A 15337-nucleotide genomic window follows, 5' to 3' on the forward strand; every position below is an offset into this window, starting at 1 on the left:
CCAGTCGTTTGGAACACCCGAGGCCCTTTGGCGGCGAACAACAGGCAAGGCACTTCCGGTGTATGTTGCCTAGGCGCCGGCCTGCTGGGCCTGAAGGGACGAAGTTGCTGGGTCGTCCCCCCCCCCCCATTTTTGGGGGCCGAGATGTCGGGGCTCAGCTACCCAGAGATGGAGGGCTGTCGTAACCTGCTCGGCCTACTAGACAACGATGATATCATGGCCCTGTGCGACACCATCACCAACCGCCTGGTGCAGCCTGAGGACCGCCAAGGTAAGTGCTGACTTCTCCGCGAGAGCGGACGCCCCTCCCGAGGCCTCGTCCAGACCCCAGGTGGCGGGAGCCTGAGAATAGAGAAGGTGCGAGACCTTGCCCCGCGACGGGGCCCGGACCGGGCTGAGGCGGAACTCTCGAGAGTCTCAGCCACCGCCGCTGCTCCGCGGCCGGGGAACCTCCGCGCACCTTCAGGTGGCACTGACCCGCCAGCTCCCTGGGGGAGGTGATGGCACTGGAAACGGCGCAGCTTTCAGGTTTTATGTGTTGGGTGTTAGGGGCATATGCTTATTTTTTTCGAGAATTGAAGTGTACGTGAATTGTCGTTTTTTTTTCCAAAATTTCCGGGGAGCCAGCGTGTTTTCCATTTTGCGTCTCGATTCAGCTGGGGAGTGTTAGCTGGTGAGCCGAGGAGTCAGCTGCTGCTCGTGTTTGTCTCTCCGAGCTTGCGGGAGGAGATCTTAAACACTTTCAGTTTCCTAGGTAAAACAGCTGCTGTAATAAAAGAGCAGATCGTTTGAATCCGTGTCTCTTTTTGGATCCAGTTTTTTTTTTTTTTTTTTTTCTGAGATGATTTTGAGCAATAGGAATACATTATTTTCAGAGCCAAACAAACATTTCGGTAGATTTAAGCGTTATTAATATTAAGCCTGATTTGTAACTACTCCACATAAAAATGTAATCAAGAAGCTTAAGTGTTTATTTCGCTTGGTATATCATCTGGAGAGCTTCATTTTAAATTTGCTGAATTTTACTTTAAAATGTGAAAATTCCAGACTACTATGTTGGTATGACTTCAATATTTACAAAAGGTTATGCTTTTTAAAACTGTGTTGCTCTGCTTTTAAGTCGGATTTACATTTCCATTTAAAGAAATCATTCACTTGAAACTTCGAACCATGAACATTAAAAGAAGAAATTCCTAAGACTTTAGACTGCACATAGTTTTAGACTTATATGTAGTTCTTCAGCATTTAAATATTTCACATGCTACTCACACCTAAACAGGGTGAGTGTGAATTTAAAATTGATAGATAAAAATGCTGGATTTAATTGATGGTGGGTCTAAAAGTAAATAAGGAAAAGAGATGTTAAATGATTTGAAAAGATACTTGTTAGGAAGAAAATAGAAGTTTGGAAAACAGGTTTAACAGTATCTCCAAAAATGGAAGATTTGCTTAATTCTGGGCTCATATTCTGCACCTGAGCTTCTCAAACTACTGTGCCTGTGACTCAGTCCCTCAGGGATCTTGTGAAAATGCAAACTCTGATTCAGTAGTTTCGGGATGGCCCCAGAAATTCAGCATTTCTGACAAGCTCCCAGATGATGCTCATGCTGCTTGCCCCAAGTCTTAGTTCTGCCACTTGTTGGAAGCATGATTGTTGATACCTCATATATCCTCAGCTTTCATTATTTGTAGAGTGAGGAGATTAAAAGTCATTGCATATCTAAAATACTGTAATTTTACCTATGTTAGAGATTATAAATGATTTTAGGTCCATTGGCCTTCTTAGAAAAAAACATTTTCTCTGGCTCCATTTTTTTCTTAAACCATGTCACTTAAAAGAAAATGCAAAAATTTTACTATCTTACAAGAAGTGAAAGGAAGAGGTAAATAAGGTAGGGAAGTTTAAAGCATAAAGAAATTTTTTAAATTTATTTATTTTCAACATTTATTTATTGTTGAGAGACAGAACCAGCAGGGGAAGGGAAGAAAGAGAGGGAGACACAGAATCTGAAGCAGGCTTCAGGCTCTGAGCTGTCAGCACAGAGCCCAAGGCGGGGCTCAAACCCACGAACCACGAGATCATGACCTGAGCTGAAGTCAGACGCTTAACTGACTGAGCCACCCAGGCGCCCCAAGAAAATTATTTTTAAAACCCCAAACTTGATAACCCACTTCCTGTTTTTTTTTTTTTAAGTTTATTTATTTATTTTGAGAGAGAGTGTGAGCAGAGGAGGGGCAGGGAGAGAGGAGAGAATCCAACAGGCTCTGCGCTGTCAGCTTAGAGCCAGACATGGGTCTTGAACCCATGAACCTTGAGATCATGACCTGAGCTGAAACCCAAGAGTTAGATGCTTAACTGACTGACCCAGGCGCCCCCCCCACTTCTTGGTTTTGTTAAAATAACCATCTCATGCCAAAGCAATGCCGTGACAAGAATTTATAAATATTATTTGATAGGGTGTCTGCTGACCTTGGACCGATTTACATGACTTAGGGTTTTCTACTAATTTTTATTATTTCCTTCCAGATGCCATTCGTGCAATATTAGTGTACAGTCAAAGTGTAGAAGAGCTTTTGAGGCGTAAGAAAGTCCACCGGGAAGTCATATTTAAGTACTTGGCAACACAGGGGGTTATTATACCTCCATCTACTGAAAAACACAATCTTATTCAGCATGCAAAGGATTACTGGAAAAGGCAGTTACAGCCAAAATTGAAGGAAACACCAGAGCCAGTTAAGACAGAGGACATGAGACTCTTTCAACAGGTAAAATAGATCTTACAGTTATACCCTAAGTCATAGTTCTGTCTAAACTCTGTAGATAATCCTAGATCACTGGGAACATGGCTAATACTATTTTGTTTTTTATAATTTTAGCTTTACTCCATATCCTTTGCATCCTAGAGGAAGATAAGTAAAGCACCTAAAAAAGGAAATATTTTTGACATTTAGTAATATACATAAAAGATTGTATTGATTTATGAGGGAAAAATGCTTTTATCACTTTATCAAATGAAGACTATTGGATTTGTAAAGAGAGTGGATAAACTGCAGTTTCCATTTAATTTTAATTTAGCTTCTGATTTTCTAATGTTTTTGTTCACTTTAAAAGAATGCTATTATAGCCCTTTCTCATTTTGAAGACTTTCTTTGATATTAAATTGATATTAGATTGTAAATTCCATGAGAAAAACTTAAATATTTTTTAAATTTGATTTTTTTTTTTTTTTTTTTTTTTTTTTTAGCTAGGAAAAATCCTCTTGTAATAATTTCCTTCAGCTCACATTGGCTGTTTCTATTTCTTTGTATCTCCACTGTATGTTTTAGATACTGTGTGAATATTTAAATGCTGATTGTATGAATGCTAGGTAATTTATAAAGTTTAAACTACAAACTTTGAATCAGTGAAGTTTTACAGTGAGAGGTATTTGCTTTCATATTAGGAAAGAATCTAAGCTTTTTTAATGTGCTTAGAAAGGAGGCCAACTCTGAAATCATACGGATGTGACTTAAAAATAGGGTGTGCCATATGCTAGGTGTGAACTTCAGCAAGTAACTTGACCTTTCTGAGCCCCTGTTTACTTTATCTATAAAGCCCACATATGATAGTTTCTATGTCACAAGGTTCATGAAGATAGAAGGAAATAGAATATAAGTGCCAAGCACAGAGCCTAATATATTCAATCAAAGATGCTCTGTCAATACAAGATCTCTTACCATCAAAATGAGTTACTATACTCTGGAACACATAGATGAATAAAATCTAGCCTCTCAGGTATGTTTTTTGCAATAACATTTTATTTGAAAAAAAGAGAAATAAAAATATAAAATTAATCCCAATCCTAAAAAGTAATGTATTTCAATCATATTAGATTTGTCTGTTTAAAGATAGTGAAAATGCTCATTTATTATCTACGATATTGTAGTACAGTTTAAATGCAACAGTGTATGCATTTAAAGCATACAGTTTGAAGGTTTTGACAGACATTTGTGAAACCGCTGCCACATATAAGAGAAAATGCTTACATAAATCATTATTGACTGTTCATGCTGATATTTTGAGTCTTTATTAACCTTAATTTCTTAGCTGAATTTTCATATGTTTAAGCTGGGAAATTGTAAAATGATTTTTCCCCTTTTTGGAAAAACACTTGACTTTTTGCGTGATGGTTTCAGTGTGTTCACCTGTAGTTCGTTTAGCTTCTGCTGTACTCCGTATACTCAAACTTACCTCTAAAATGGGCCAGATAGAAAAAAACACGAGAACTAACCTTTGTTTTATTTTATATTTTATTTATCTTAATCAGCCGGAAAAAGAAGATAAGAAAGCTGAAAAAGTTGATTTTCGTCGATTAGGAGAAGAATTCTGTCACTGGTTCTTTGAACTTCTTAATTCTCAGAATCCTTTCCTGGGACCGCCTCAAGATGAATGGGGGCCACAGCACTTCTGGCACGATGTCAAGCTTAGGTTTTATTACAACACCTCTGAACAAAATGTGATAGACTACTGTGGAGCAGAAATTGTAAGCCTTCGTCTGCTGTCACTAGTGAAAGAAGAGTATCTTTTTCTCAGTCCCAATCTAGATGCCAGTGGACTGAAATGTGCTTCTTCTCCCCATGGTCTAGTTATGGTTGGAGTTGCTGGGACTGTCCACCGAGGGAACACTTGTTTGGGCATTTTTGAACAAATATTTGGACTCATACGCTGCCCTTTTGTGGAACATACTTGGAAAATCAAATTTATCAACCTGAGAATTATTGGAGAGGGTTCTCTTGCTCCTGGAACATTAATGAAACCAGCTATTACATTCGAACATGGTGATCTAGAGAGCTTTTATAACGTAATTACTTCATGTGGTACCAACGAAATACAAGTTGATGTAAGGCAGGCATTGGATAGTGGAACTGGAGACCAAGCTTTATGCAGTGGAGATGAGGCATTGTTGAACAAAAGAGAACTGAGTTTACCCAACCCTCTAAAGCATTGAGGACTGTATGTCAGTCTAAAAAATACAGAAACTCTTCCAAATACCACATCAGTAATGTTTAAGTGATTTCAGATGGGAGGATTGACATATTTTAGTTGAAATATCTTTCTTGACTACAGACTAATATATTATGTGAATACTTGCCTCTTTCTACCTGAGTTGCAGCCAATGTTCTGAAAGCTTAATGCAGTTCATCAAATAAATCCCACTTTAGATGGTATAACTAACGGTGTGCCTTAGAAACCAGGTAATACTTTCATTTTACTTAGTGAGTATTCTAATATCTGTACTTTTCATATGAGAGAGATTTAATGTAAACTCAAAAGTTATCACTTTAGGAAACTTGAATAACATTCTCACGAAAAAGTCCAATAATTTAGCAGGTAGATAAAAAATTACTTTCCCTTTTTAAAATTTGAGGAACATTTTTCAAAAGTTACCTATAGTAGTCCAAGCTGATCTAAGCCTTCAGCTAACAGTTTTATACAGCATTTATTGTAGTACCGTATAGAGGAAACATACTGTTGAAATTTTTAAAGAGGTGTGCCCAATTCCTTTACTGTTTTCCTCTTGCTTGATCTTGGAAGAGGTGACAAAAACATAAAACACAAAACACACATACATAAATTTATAATGTGGGATATCTATTATATACATATATAGACTCCCACATCATAAATTAAAATTATTAGGATTTTTCACCCACAAATTGTTAATACAAGGTTTGAATTACAAGATTAAGTTGCCAGATTAATTACTAAGTTGCTTTAGGGCTTAAATTCTTCATCACCTGGCAACTATTTGCTGATCTTGGATTTAGTTAGTAATTTTAATTTACTAAATTTCCATATGGAAAAAATTGAGCTGGGCATTTTTGTGATGATGTGCTGTACATGGTAAATTTTTACCTTTAACTCTTCTGATGATCACCTAGGGTAATAAGAAATTTTGGAAGCAAGAGGAACAAACTCTTTTTTTTTTTTTTTTTTTTTTAAATGCCGTGCCTTTATGAGGAGTACAAATTGATATGTCTTAAAATAAGAACTTAATAAAGGAGGCAAATCCCTGGTCTGCTCTAAGAATAGTGTATTGTTTAAAGACAGGTTATGGTTTTCTCCTTTAAGTATAGAGTATCGTTATAACATGTACTCAATAAATTTCCTAAGTAAAGGATAAAATTAAAAAATATTCCCATCTGTTTTCTTTGTGGCGTAATGTCGAGTACTGCAGAAATACTACTATAGATGCTCAGGATGGGCCGAAGTTGCCTCTAGCTACCTTCAGTATTTACTTTTTTGAATTCGTGTAATGCTCAAGTAAGGTTGCAGTCTCTGTATGTTCTTTTTTTTTTTTTTTTTTTTTCCTGTATGTTCTTTTAATCAATCTTGGAAATTTGAAATCTTCCTGACAGACTCTCTCACTTGAGGATTGGAATTATGATTTATTTTCTGTGAATCCCCACAGCTGGGCAACAAAGTAGGACCTAATGTTTAACTGAATGGGTAAAGGAATGAGCAAGCCAAGCTTACATACTGTGTAGAAGACTTTTCTGCATCTAGATTTTGTCTTTGGTTCTTATCACTGGTGGTGTTTTGATCATTTCATCTGTTTGAATTTCATACATGGATACACTGAAACTTTGAGGATCCAAGCTAACTCAGATTTGGGGGAAATTTTAACCTTTTAATATTTACTCAATTTAAAAGCCCAGGGGTCAGAATGGGATAAACTGAAAGGCCCTAACCATTGTAGGTGAAGTGTATACTTTTCTGTTCAGAGAAAGAAGACCTGGAGATTCTTGAAATTTATTCATGAAGTTTAAAGTTTGGTCAGGTCTTGGAGAAAGTCCCAAAGCACAGTGCAGATTGAACTCTACTTTTGCTACCATCCATTTGTTTTGTTTATGTTAGGGAATGGCAGAGACCCCAGCTTTTGGTCTTTTTTGCTTCATTTCACCCTCAGCTGGAGTGTGAAAGTTGTTGGAGTGAAGTAGTAAAGAATACAACACTCTACACATATTTCATAGTAATTGAATAGTCAAGCCAGGGGGGCCGCTGGGCTTTATTTACTGTAGACTGATTTGCCATAGCCTAATAATAGGGCATACATCAAGTACCTGTTCTTGTTAATATAGCTTAAAGTAATTTACGTTGGGATTTTTTATTAGTATCTAGAATGCCAAAAAAAAAAAAAAAATTACATGAGTCTTATTAACTAAAATACCAAATAATAGAAGCCATCTCTGTTTTATGAAATTAACTTCAAATGGCCAACATAAGAAATGTTCCTATATTTTCGGAAAGGTAGTATTCTTATGCTAAAGAAAGGCTAGTTACCCAGTGCCTGTAAGAAATTGTAATAGCACCAGAAAAAGATTTAAAGAATAGTGGCTTGGGGGCGCCTGGGTGGCTCAGTTAAGCATCTGACTTTGGCTTAGGTCATGATATCACAGTTCATAGGTTTGAGCCCCACATAGGGCTCTGTGCCTGCTCTGTGCCTCAGAGTCTGCTTCAGATTCTCTGTCTCCCTCTTTCTCTGCCCCTCTCTGTTTGCTCTTGCTCTCTCTTTCTCAAAGAAACATTTAAAAGTTTTTAAAGAAATGGCTTAATTAAAAACATAATCAGCAATATTGTGTTTTAACAAAACAGCTTTTATGGCTAGATGATAAAAGTGAATGAAAACTATACTTTAACATTTTTATTAGCATCTGTATTCACAAATTTAGGTGCCATTTTCTTCACTAGTTCTTAATTTGGGCTGTGGCTAGTGGCCATCAAGTTTTGAAAAATGAGAACTGTATGTTCTTTCTCCCCAGAAAAAGATGTGTTTGCCTATATATCACAATTTTTGCATTATTTCAGTGAGTTTTTGGGTTTCCCCAAAGCACATCTGTGAATCCTATAGGGATCCTTATAACTTCAAGTTGAAATCCTGCTAATAATAGTTATATTCTCTCAGGTTATTCTTGGATACTAAAATTATTTTTAGAAAATTTTGTGCCCTTTGCCAGAGTCCCTAAGCTGGAGGACTAAATCTTTTTGAATGAAAGGATAATCTCTAGGAAATCTGTTAGTATATGATAATTGTTAATTTGTGGATTTTGTTTTTCAAAAAATGTCAGATATTAAGACAAAACCCACTGAATTACTGTCAATTGAAACAAAAATATTCAGAATTCATTTTATTTTGGCAAGATAAATTTAATGAACATCAGAGAAATTGTGAGAGAAAAATGTGAAAGGTATTAAAAAAATTCTCTAGATCTTTACAAAAAGTTGTCCTAAGATGTTTATTTAGTAATGATTGTATACTGCCAATTTTGATGAAGGATTTCAAAAATAGGATCATTTCCTCCAAAGGGCTTGTATATGTGGTCTCACCTTACACCATTCCCTCTCGCCTCCCCTCACCCCACCCTATTTATAATCTTCGTATATACTCACTTTGAATGCAGATAGCACAACTGCAAGTGCTGGGAAATAAGACTTTCTGCCTTTGGGTTCTCTTCAAGTTTATTTGGCATATATTTATGGAGCATCTACAATTTATAAATCCCTGAATCAAGCAGAAGATAAAATAATAATAGATTATTTATTTAAACTTTGCACGTTAAATTTCAGTTTCTTGGTTTAAATATCGTTTTTTCCCCCATTTTTAAAGTTTATTTATTTTGAGAGAGACAGAGTGTGTGAACAGGGGAGGGGCAGAGAGAGAGGGAGAGAATCCCAAGCAGGCTCTGTGCTGCCAGTGCAGAGCCTGGCATGGGGCTCAAACTCACAAACGGTGAGATCATGACCTAAACTGACTGAAACCAAGAGTTGGACGCTTAACCCATTGAGCCACCCATGCGCCCCTCTGGGTTTAAATATCTTAAGGTGAGAACTACTAGAGGCCCTTTTCAGAAGGGTGTGGTTATATCCTCTTGTATGGTTCAGGAAAAAACACTCAGCTTAAATTTTAGATAGCTCTATGGTCCTAGCTATATCATATTGATTCTATCAACGCAGAATATAGGATATTTTGACAGACCACTTAGGGTTGGAAGAAAAATATTTAAAATGCACTGAATCTTTTTAGCTTTATTTTTTTCTAGTTTGAACCTTTCCAGTAGTCCTTCAGTAAAACAATATTAAAATGGAGTATTAGGGGCACCTGGGTGGCTCAGTCTGTTGAGTGTCCGACTCTTGATCTCAGCTCACATCATCATCTCACAGTTCATGAAATCAAGCCCCGTGTCAGGCTCTCCGCTGATGGCGTGGAACTTGTTTGGGATTCTCTCTCTCCCTCTCTGCCCCTATCCCACTCGCTTTCAAAAGTAAAGTTAATAAAATGAAGTATTATATTTACTGTGAGATACAATGTACCCCCAAACACTATACCATAAACTCCAGAGTCATGTTAGTCATGAAATGATCTATTTCAGCTGCTGCTGTAGAGTTTCTTTACATAGATATTGACTTAATTTATTTCTTTGCTTTAATATTTTTTACATATTTATAACATTAAAATTTCCTTAAAGTGCAGCTTTTGTCCTCTCTTCCATGCTCAGATTTTCAGTAGTGTTGCATTACCTTCAAAATAAAGTCCAGATTTTATAATTTGGTTCTTATCACCATCTACGTTTGGTTTCACTCATTTTTCATGGATTGTTTGGTCCAGCCAACAGATGCTATTAAGTAGTCTTAGTATTTGTCCTGTATTTACTTAGCCCTTTGCTTTTATTGGCAAGTAGACAGTACTTACAGTAGTTTGATGTAGGATTTTTCATCTGCACGAAGGCATGAAATTAAAATGTATTCAGTAAAAATGATACTTTTTTTTTTAAATTTTATTTAATCTCTTCATCCCATGTGGGGCTTGAACTCACAATCCAAAGATCAAGAGTCGCATGCTCCTTTGATTGAGCCAGCCAAGCACCCCAGTAGAAACCGTACTTTGAAGTTTGAATTTTGTTCTTCTCACAGGCTGGAGATATGGGGGACAATAGGTGCTGGGTGGCAGCAGGGAACTGCACCTCCAGTTAGCCATGCAATCACAAGGGTAAGCAACCAATATACTTCAAATCATTCTGTATCCATATGGTCATTGTTTTTTATGTTCATAGAGTATCCAATAAATTACATGAGATATTCAACACCTTATCATAAAATAGGCTTTGTGTTAGATGATTTTGCCCTACTGTAGGCTAATATAAGCATTCTGAGCCCGTTTAAGTTAGGCTAGGCAAAGATAAGATGTTTAGTAGTTCCTAACCTATTAAATACATTTGAACTTAATGGTATATTCAACTTACGTTTCTTGGGCCATAACCTCATCGTAAGTCGAGGTAGGTCTGTATACAAAATACTTGGGAGTTTAATTTTTTTGTTGTTGCAGTCTGATAATATAGAATTAAAAGGGCTATGATTGGAATAATTTAAAAACTGGAAATTTCTTAAGCATTTTTTCTCTTTAGGTGTTTTGTATACATTATCTAGAACAATTTTTCTCTAGCTTTTTGCATGATTGCTTAATTTTTATCTTTGAGGATTTGTCTTAAATGTTTTCTTCTAAGTGGGCCCTGTTGTTAATATTTATCAGAGCACCTTGTTTATTTCAGTCTTAGCACTTTAAATATTAATTTACTAACTTGTTAATCTCCCCAGCTGGGTTTTAAACTGAGAGCAGGGACTGTAGCTGTTTGACTTTCATTTTATTTCCATTGCTTTGCACAGAGATGGGGTATTCAATTGATATTTATTAAAGATATAAAGGAAAAAGTGATACTTTCTCAGAGCCTCATGTATTCCTGGTCCTTTGCCTGTCTGCTGACGACAATGCCTAACATATGTATTAGGTGCTCAGTAAATATTTGTTTACTAGGTTATCTTTCTGAATAATGATATGTGAACTCTAATACAATCAATAATACTCTGTTAGATAGGATTATTAAAGTTCTATGTGCTTTTGTAAAAGATGAAACGGAGTCCCCAAAAGTTAAGTAATGTCCATAGTTCTGTTGTGGGTTCCCCACCCCCCTCCCCCCGGTGTGTGTGTGTGTGTGTGTATGTTTAATTTTTAAACTAAAAAGTCTGTGCTTTTTCTTGCACTTTATTTCTAGTCTGACTATTGCTACTACCTTATTTTGAAAGAATTTAAACTCTAAATCTCAATTTCTTCACATGTAAAAATGAACAGTTAGATTAGATGTATCTAAACTGCTATTTTGAAGTTACATGGTTTTGTGACTGTATGCCTTCCTAGCAACTAAATAATATTGCTTTTAAAGGAATTTGTAGTTCATTGAAGTTGGAGAAATTCTTTATTTTTCTTGCTCATAAATCTTACTGAGAAAACACTTTCTATTTTTTCCTAACAAATACGCATTTATAAGTATATGTGTATTGTGGGTGTATTTCTATTTACAGAGGGAAAAACAAAAGGATGAAAGTATTACACATCATATCTAGAATAGAAAAGGAAAAAAGTATGAAGCCTTTAAAATAGTTTCCTATTTTCTAATCACTAGAAATGCTGAGGTTGTTTGAACTACTGTTGTGTGAATCTTTTTTGCTGTTACATATGTTTGAAATATATTTCCATGTTTTAGTTGAAAAGTGCAAAGTGGTTGACAGAAGACCAAATTATAGACTCCCAATAACCTCTAGTAGAAATGTGGATGTTGATAAAATAATCAAATACTATATAGATGATTCCTTCAAAGAGACTGAGTAATAGGAATTGGCAAACATGTAAGAGTGACATTGGAGAGGAGTGGCAGATTTGGGATAGGGTTTTTCTGTAGGAAGCATGGCCCTGGAGGGGTGCTGCTCAGAATGTTATTAAAAGTTATTCTAGGAAGTTTAATGGAAAATATTGTTGAGCAAAGACAGGAGGTTTTACTGTGTGGACTGTGCTGATTGGAGTAGTTAGTATAGGGTTACAATAGAATGAGCTTAGAGTACAGAAACAAGATAGCAATAGAAAAGGTAAGCATGTCAGGAACTTTAATTCTGGAACTCGTAGTAGAACAATCATAAAATTGAACTCATAGGAACTAAGAGAATTGCAGAGTAAGTCATAATTTGAATTCTACAAGCAGCCTTCAGCTAGAGCAAGAGTTTAGGACTGAGAAAAAAGTTGATTTTAAATAATGTATCAGTGTTGTTTTTTTTCTCTTAAACAGTCTTCTTTCAACTTGGTAAACCATTTATCAAGCACTTACTATGTACCAGGTATCTTAACAGAAGACACTTGGTACTTAAGTATTTGTTCTAGTTTCTTACACTTTTATTACTTTGTTTAACTCACATTGAGTAACGTTTAGTGTTTAATAAAAGAATTTATTTTACTGAAAATTGCTTTCTCTGCTCTCTCATTGATCCCTTCTTATTACTGTAACCATTGTCATCTTTTGGTGCTTACTCTGAATTGTAGGTGAAGCCCTGACCTTTGGATTAGAGCAATGCCGCTAAAACGATGGTGATCCTCAGTGACTAGTTGGCAGTTTCAGAGAGACAAAAAAGCACTGAGACATTTTTTTTTCCATATAACACCGATTTTGGAAATTTTATGCACATAACTCACATATTTACCAAGTTTTCTAGGTAAATTAAAATCTTAGTTTTAATAGTGTTATATTAGCGTGCAATCATTAGATGCCTATGTGATGACAAGAACTGTGTTGGTCAGTTTATCACAACCAGCATGAAGTCAACCGTGTTTATTTTCCCTGATGTACTTCCCTATTAATTTTAATGCTGGCTAAATTTACATTTTATGGTTTATACTCTTATCCCCAGTTCACAAAATGACTCATTGAAAAGTGATCAAAATCATAACAAATACTATCATGTCATCATGTGAATGCAGAATTAGAATCTATGTGCTGTGCAAGAGATTCTGTGAGTATGATGTTTTTAAAACTTCAGCTGAATCATATAAGGAAGGATGGTGATGAATATCTGAACTTTTGACCGGTAATCCATTCACCACTGGTTAAGAGCACACGGCCTGTCAGATATTCACATGTCGCCATCAACGGCTGCACCTCATTTTTAAAGCACATTGGTTTCTCTGGTAAATGAATTTGGGTAATTCTATTTTTCCTGAACAAGTGTAAAATAATACATCCCAGTTTAAAATTTATCATGCAAGATGAAGAATTCAGAATTACAGAAGTATCATTCAGAGTTGCATCTCTTAAAATGAAACCAAGTTTCTTTCTCAGACACCTGGCACAACCCACTCAGTGCTTGATGGCAGGAAGCCACCTCACTTTGGGTTGTCACCAGAGTTCCTCCCTTAGTAGGGCCTTGCCTTAGATCTGTCACTTAGACACTAAACCATGTTTTAACATCTCATCTTTTTGTTTGTTTGTTTGTTTGTTTTGAGAGAGAGAGAGAGAAATTGAGCACGAGCAGGGGAGGGGCAGAGAGAGAGGGAGACACAGAATCTGAAACAGGCTCCAGGCTCTGAGCTGTCAGCACGGAGCCCTGTGCGGGGCTGGAACTCACAGATTGCGAGATCATGACCTGAGCTGAAGTCAGAGGCTTAACCGACTGAGCCACTCAGGCACCCCTAACATCTCTTGCCTTAATGATTATGTCCGTTTTTAAATTTGTTTTCTGAATCATGTTGTCGGATATTATCCTCAGGAATAATGCACACTACCCTCTGAAAACCATAAAGCAAACCTTACATGTGGGTCTAAACTTAAAAGACTCAGTTCAAATATCAAATCTGTAACAGAAAGTAATAATTTAAAAACAGGCATCATTGCTGAGTAGCCCGTAAAAACAGCTTCAACATTTAATAGATATCATCAGAGATTACAAAACAAGCTAGTGGAAAAGTTCTGTTAGAAAGAAAACTAGCATTCAGTGACCAACGACATGGAAGAACAATTACTGTCATGTATTCCAGAGGATATTTTGCAGACAGAACCACTGATGTGCAGTGTCTGAATCATTTGGCATTATGTGTATTATATATGAGTGAGAAGTCCCTAGCAACTGGTTATTCTATTCATCCCTGAAAACCCATGAATATAGAAAACAAGATTACACTGGGAAATAAGTTTTGGTGTGGACTAGACAAGGATGCCTCACAATCTTTAACGACGGAGTGTATACCAGCTATTTGGACAGCAGGGAAGGTGGTTGTTAGGTAAATAAAAGGGTTATTTAAAAAGCCAATTAGCTCATCCCTTTCTTAACAGAGCAGTTATCAATAATAAACCATCAATATGTTAGTTAAGTGTTGAAGGGAGTATAAAATACAGTCGGATTTTATCACGAGACTATACTGGTTTTGATAATGCTGTATGAAAAACTGAGCAGAAAGTTGCAAAACTTTTTTCCTCTGATACTTCCTACTTGGAGGAAAGGTATTCTGAGGTTTTGAGATAAGAAGAGAAACTAGGGGTGCCTGGGTGGCTCAGTTCCTTAAGTGTCCAACTTCTGCTCAGGTCATGATCTCACAGTTGGTGAGTTTAATAAGCCCCTTCTCAGCTCTGTGCTGACAGCTGTGAGCCTGGAGCCTGCTTCCAACTCTGGGTCTCCCCCTGTCTTTCTCAAAAATAAACAAACATTTTTTTAAAAATATTTAAAAAAAAACTAAAAACATTTCTCTGAGACATTGTTAACGTCATAAAGGGCATTTCTTAGACTTTAGGTACCTTGCTTAAGTGGCATATCAGCCAGTCTATATCCATTGTCTTGAAGAGACATCTCTGTAGATTAATAATATGAATTGTAATGGCAAGATCAGGTTGTGTTAGGATTGCACAATTTGTGCAAATGGCTCAGTTCTTCGGAGATTAATCTCCATCCCCACCCCAATATTATTTTCTTGGCTTACTACAGAAACATAATATGTTCGGAGGCATACTTAAAACCACATCCAAATACTGCAACATAACATGAAAGGATACTTTCTGGAGCTGAATGCAAAGGACAGGTTGGAAACCCCTTTAACATTGTCTGAGGTAGATTTTTCTTCTGGTGACTCTAGGTAAGAAGATTATTGTGATAGAAAGTATATGACTAAAAAAAAATTTTATGTGTGGATCAAGAAGAAAAACCAGAAGTTTTGTAAATTACATACCTATTTTTAGAATACTAGAATAGTGACAAGCTTCCTCTTTCTCTGTGACCATAAGAATGTAGAACAGAATTGTGGGAAAAAAATAAAACTGCTAGAATATAGATCATTCTTAACAGAGGTTTAACAATTTGTACACTAAAAGTTTGTGCTGATTGGACTTTATTCTGGTTTTTTTTTTTTTATTATTTATTTATCTTTAAATTTGAGAGAGAGTGAGCATGCAAGTGGGGTAGGGGCAGAGAGAAAGGAGAGTGAGAGCCTCA

At 36.3% G+C, this 15337-nt stretch overlaps 1 protein-coding gene across 2 annotated transcripts; it reads left to right on the forward strand.

The window, feature by feature from the left end:
* Positions 1-144: 144 nt before the first annotated feature.
* Positions 145-12325, forward strand: CUNH3orf38 (chromosome unknown C3orf38 homolog). 2 transcript variants are annotated; one of them, XR_008422437.1, is made up of 4 exons: positions 145-271; positions 2528-2766; positions 4308-5235; positions 9953-12325. XR_008422437.1 is itself a non-coding variant. In XM_053903234.1 (3 exons), the coding sequence occupies exons 1-3, from the start codon at positions 145-147 to the stop codon at positions 4986-4988; spliced, it is 1047 nt and encodes a 348-aa protein (XP_053759209.1). In that variant the 3' UTR covers positions 4989-6191. The 2 variants fall into 2 exon arrangements, 1 of the variants encoding a protein (XP_053759209.1); XM_053903234.1 differs by lacking the exon at positions 9953-12325 and having other exon boundaries at positions 4308-6191.
* Positions 12326-15337: the final 3012 nt, after the last annotated feature.

This window comes from Panthera pardus, unplaced genomic scaffold (genome assembly GCF_024362965.1).
Source record: "Panthera pardus isolate Hobbes unplaced genomic scaffold, ASM2436296v1 HiC_scaffold_16, whole genome shotgun sequence".
Classification (NCBI taxonomy): domain Eukaryota; kingdom Metazoa; phylum Chordata; class Mammalia; order Carnivora; family Felidae; genus Panthera; species Panthera pardus.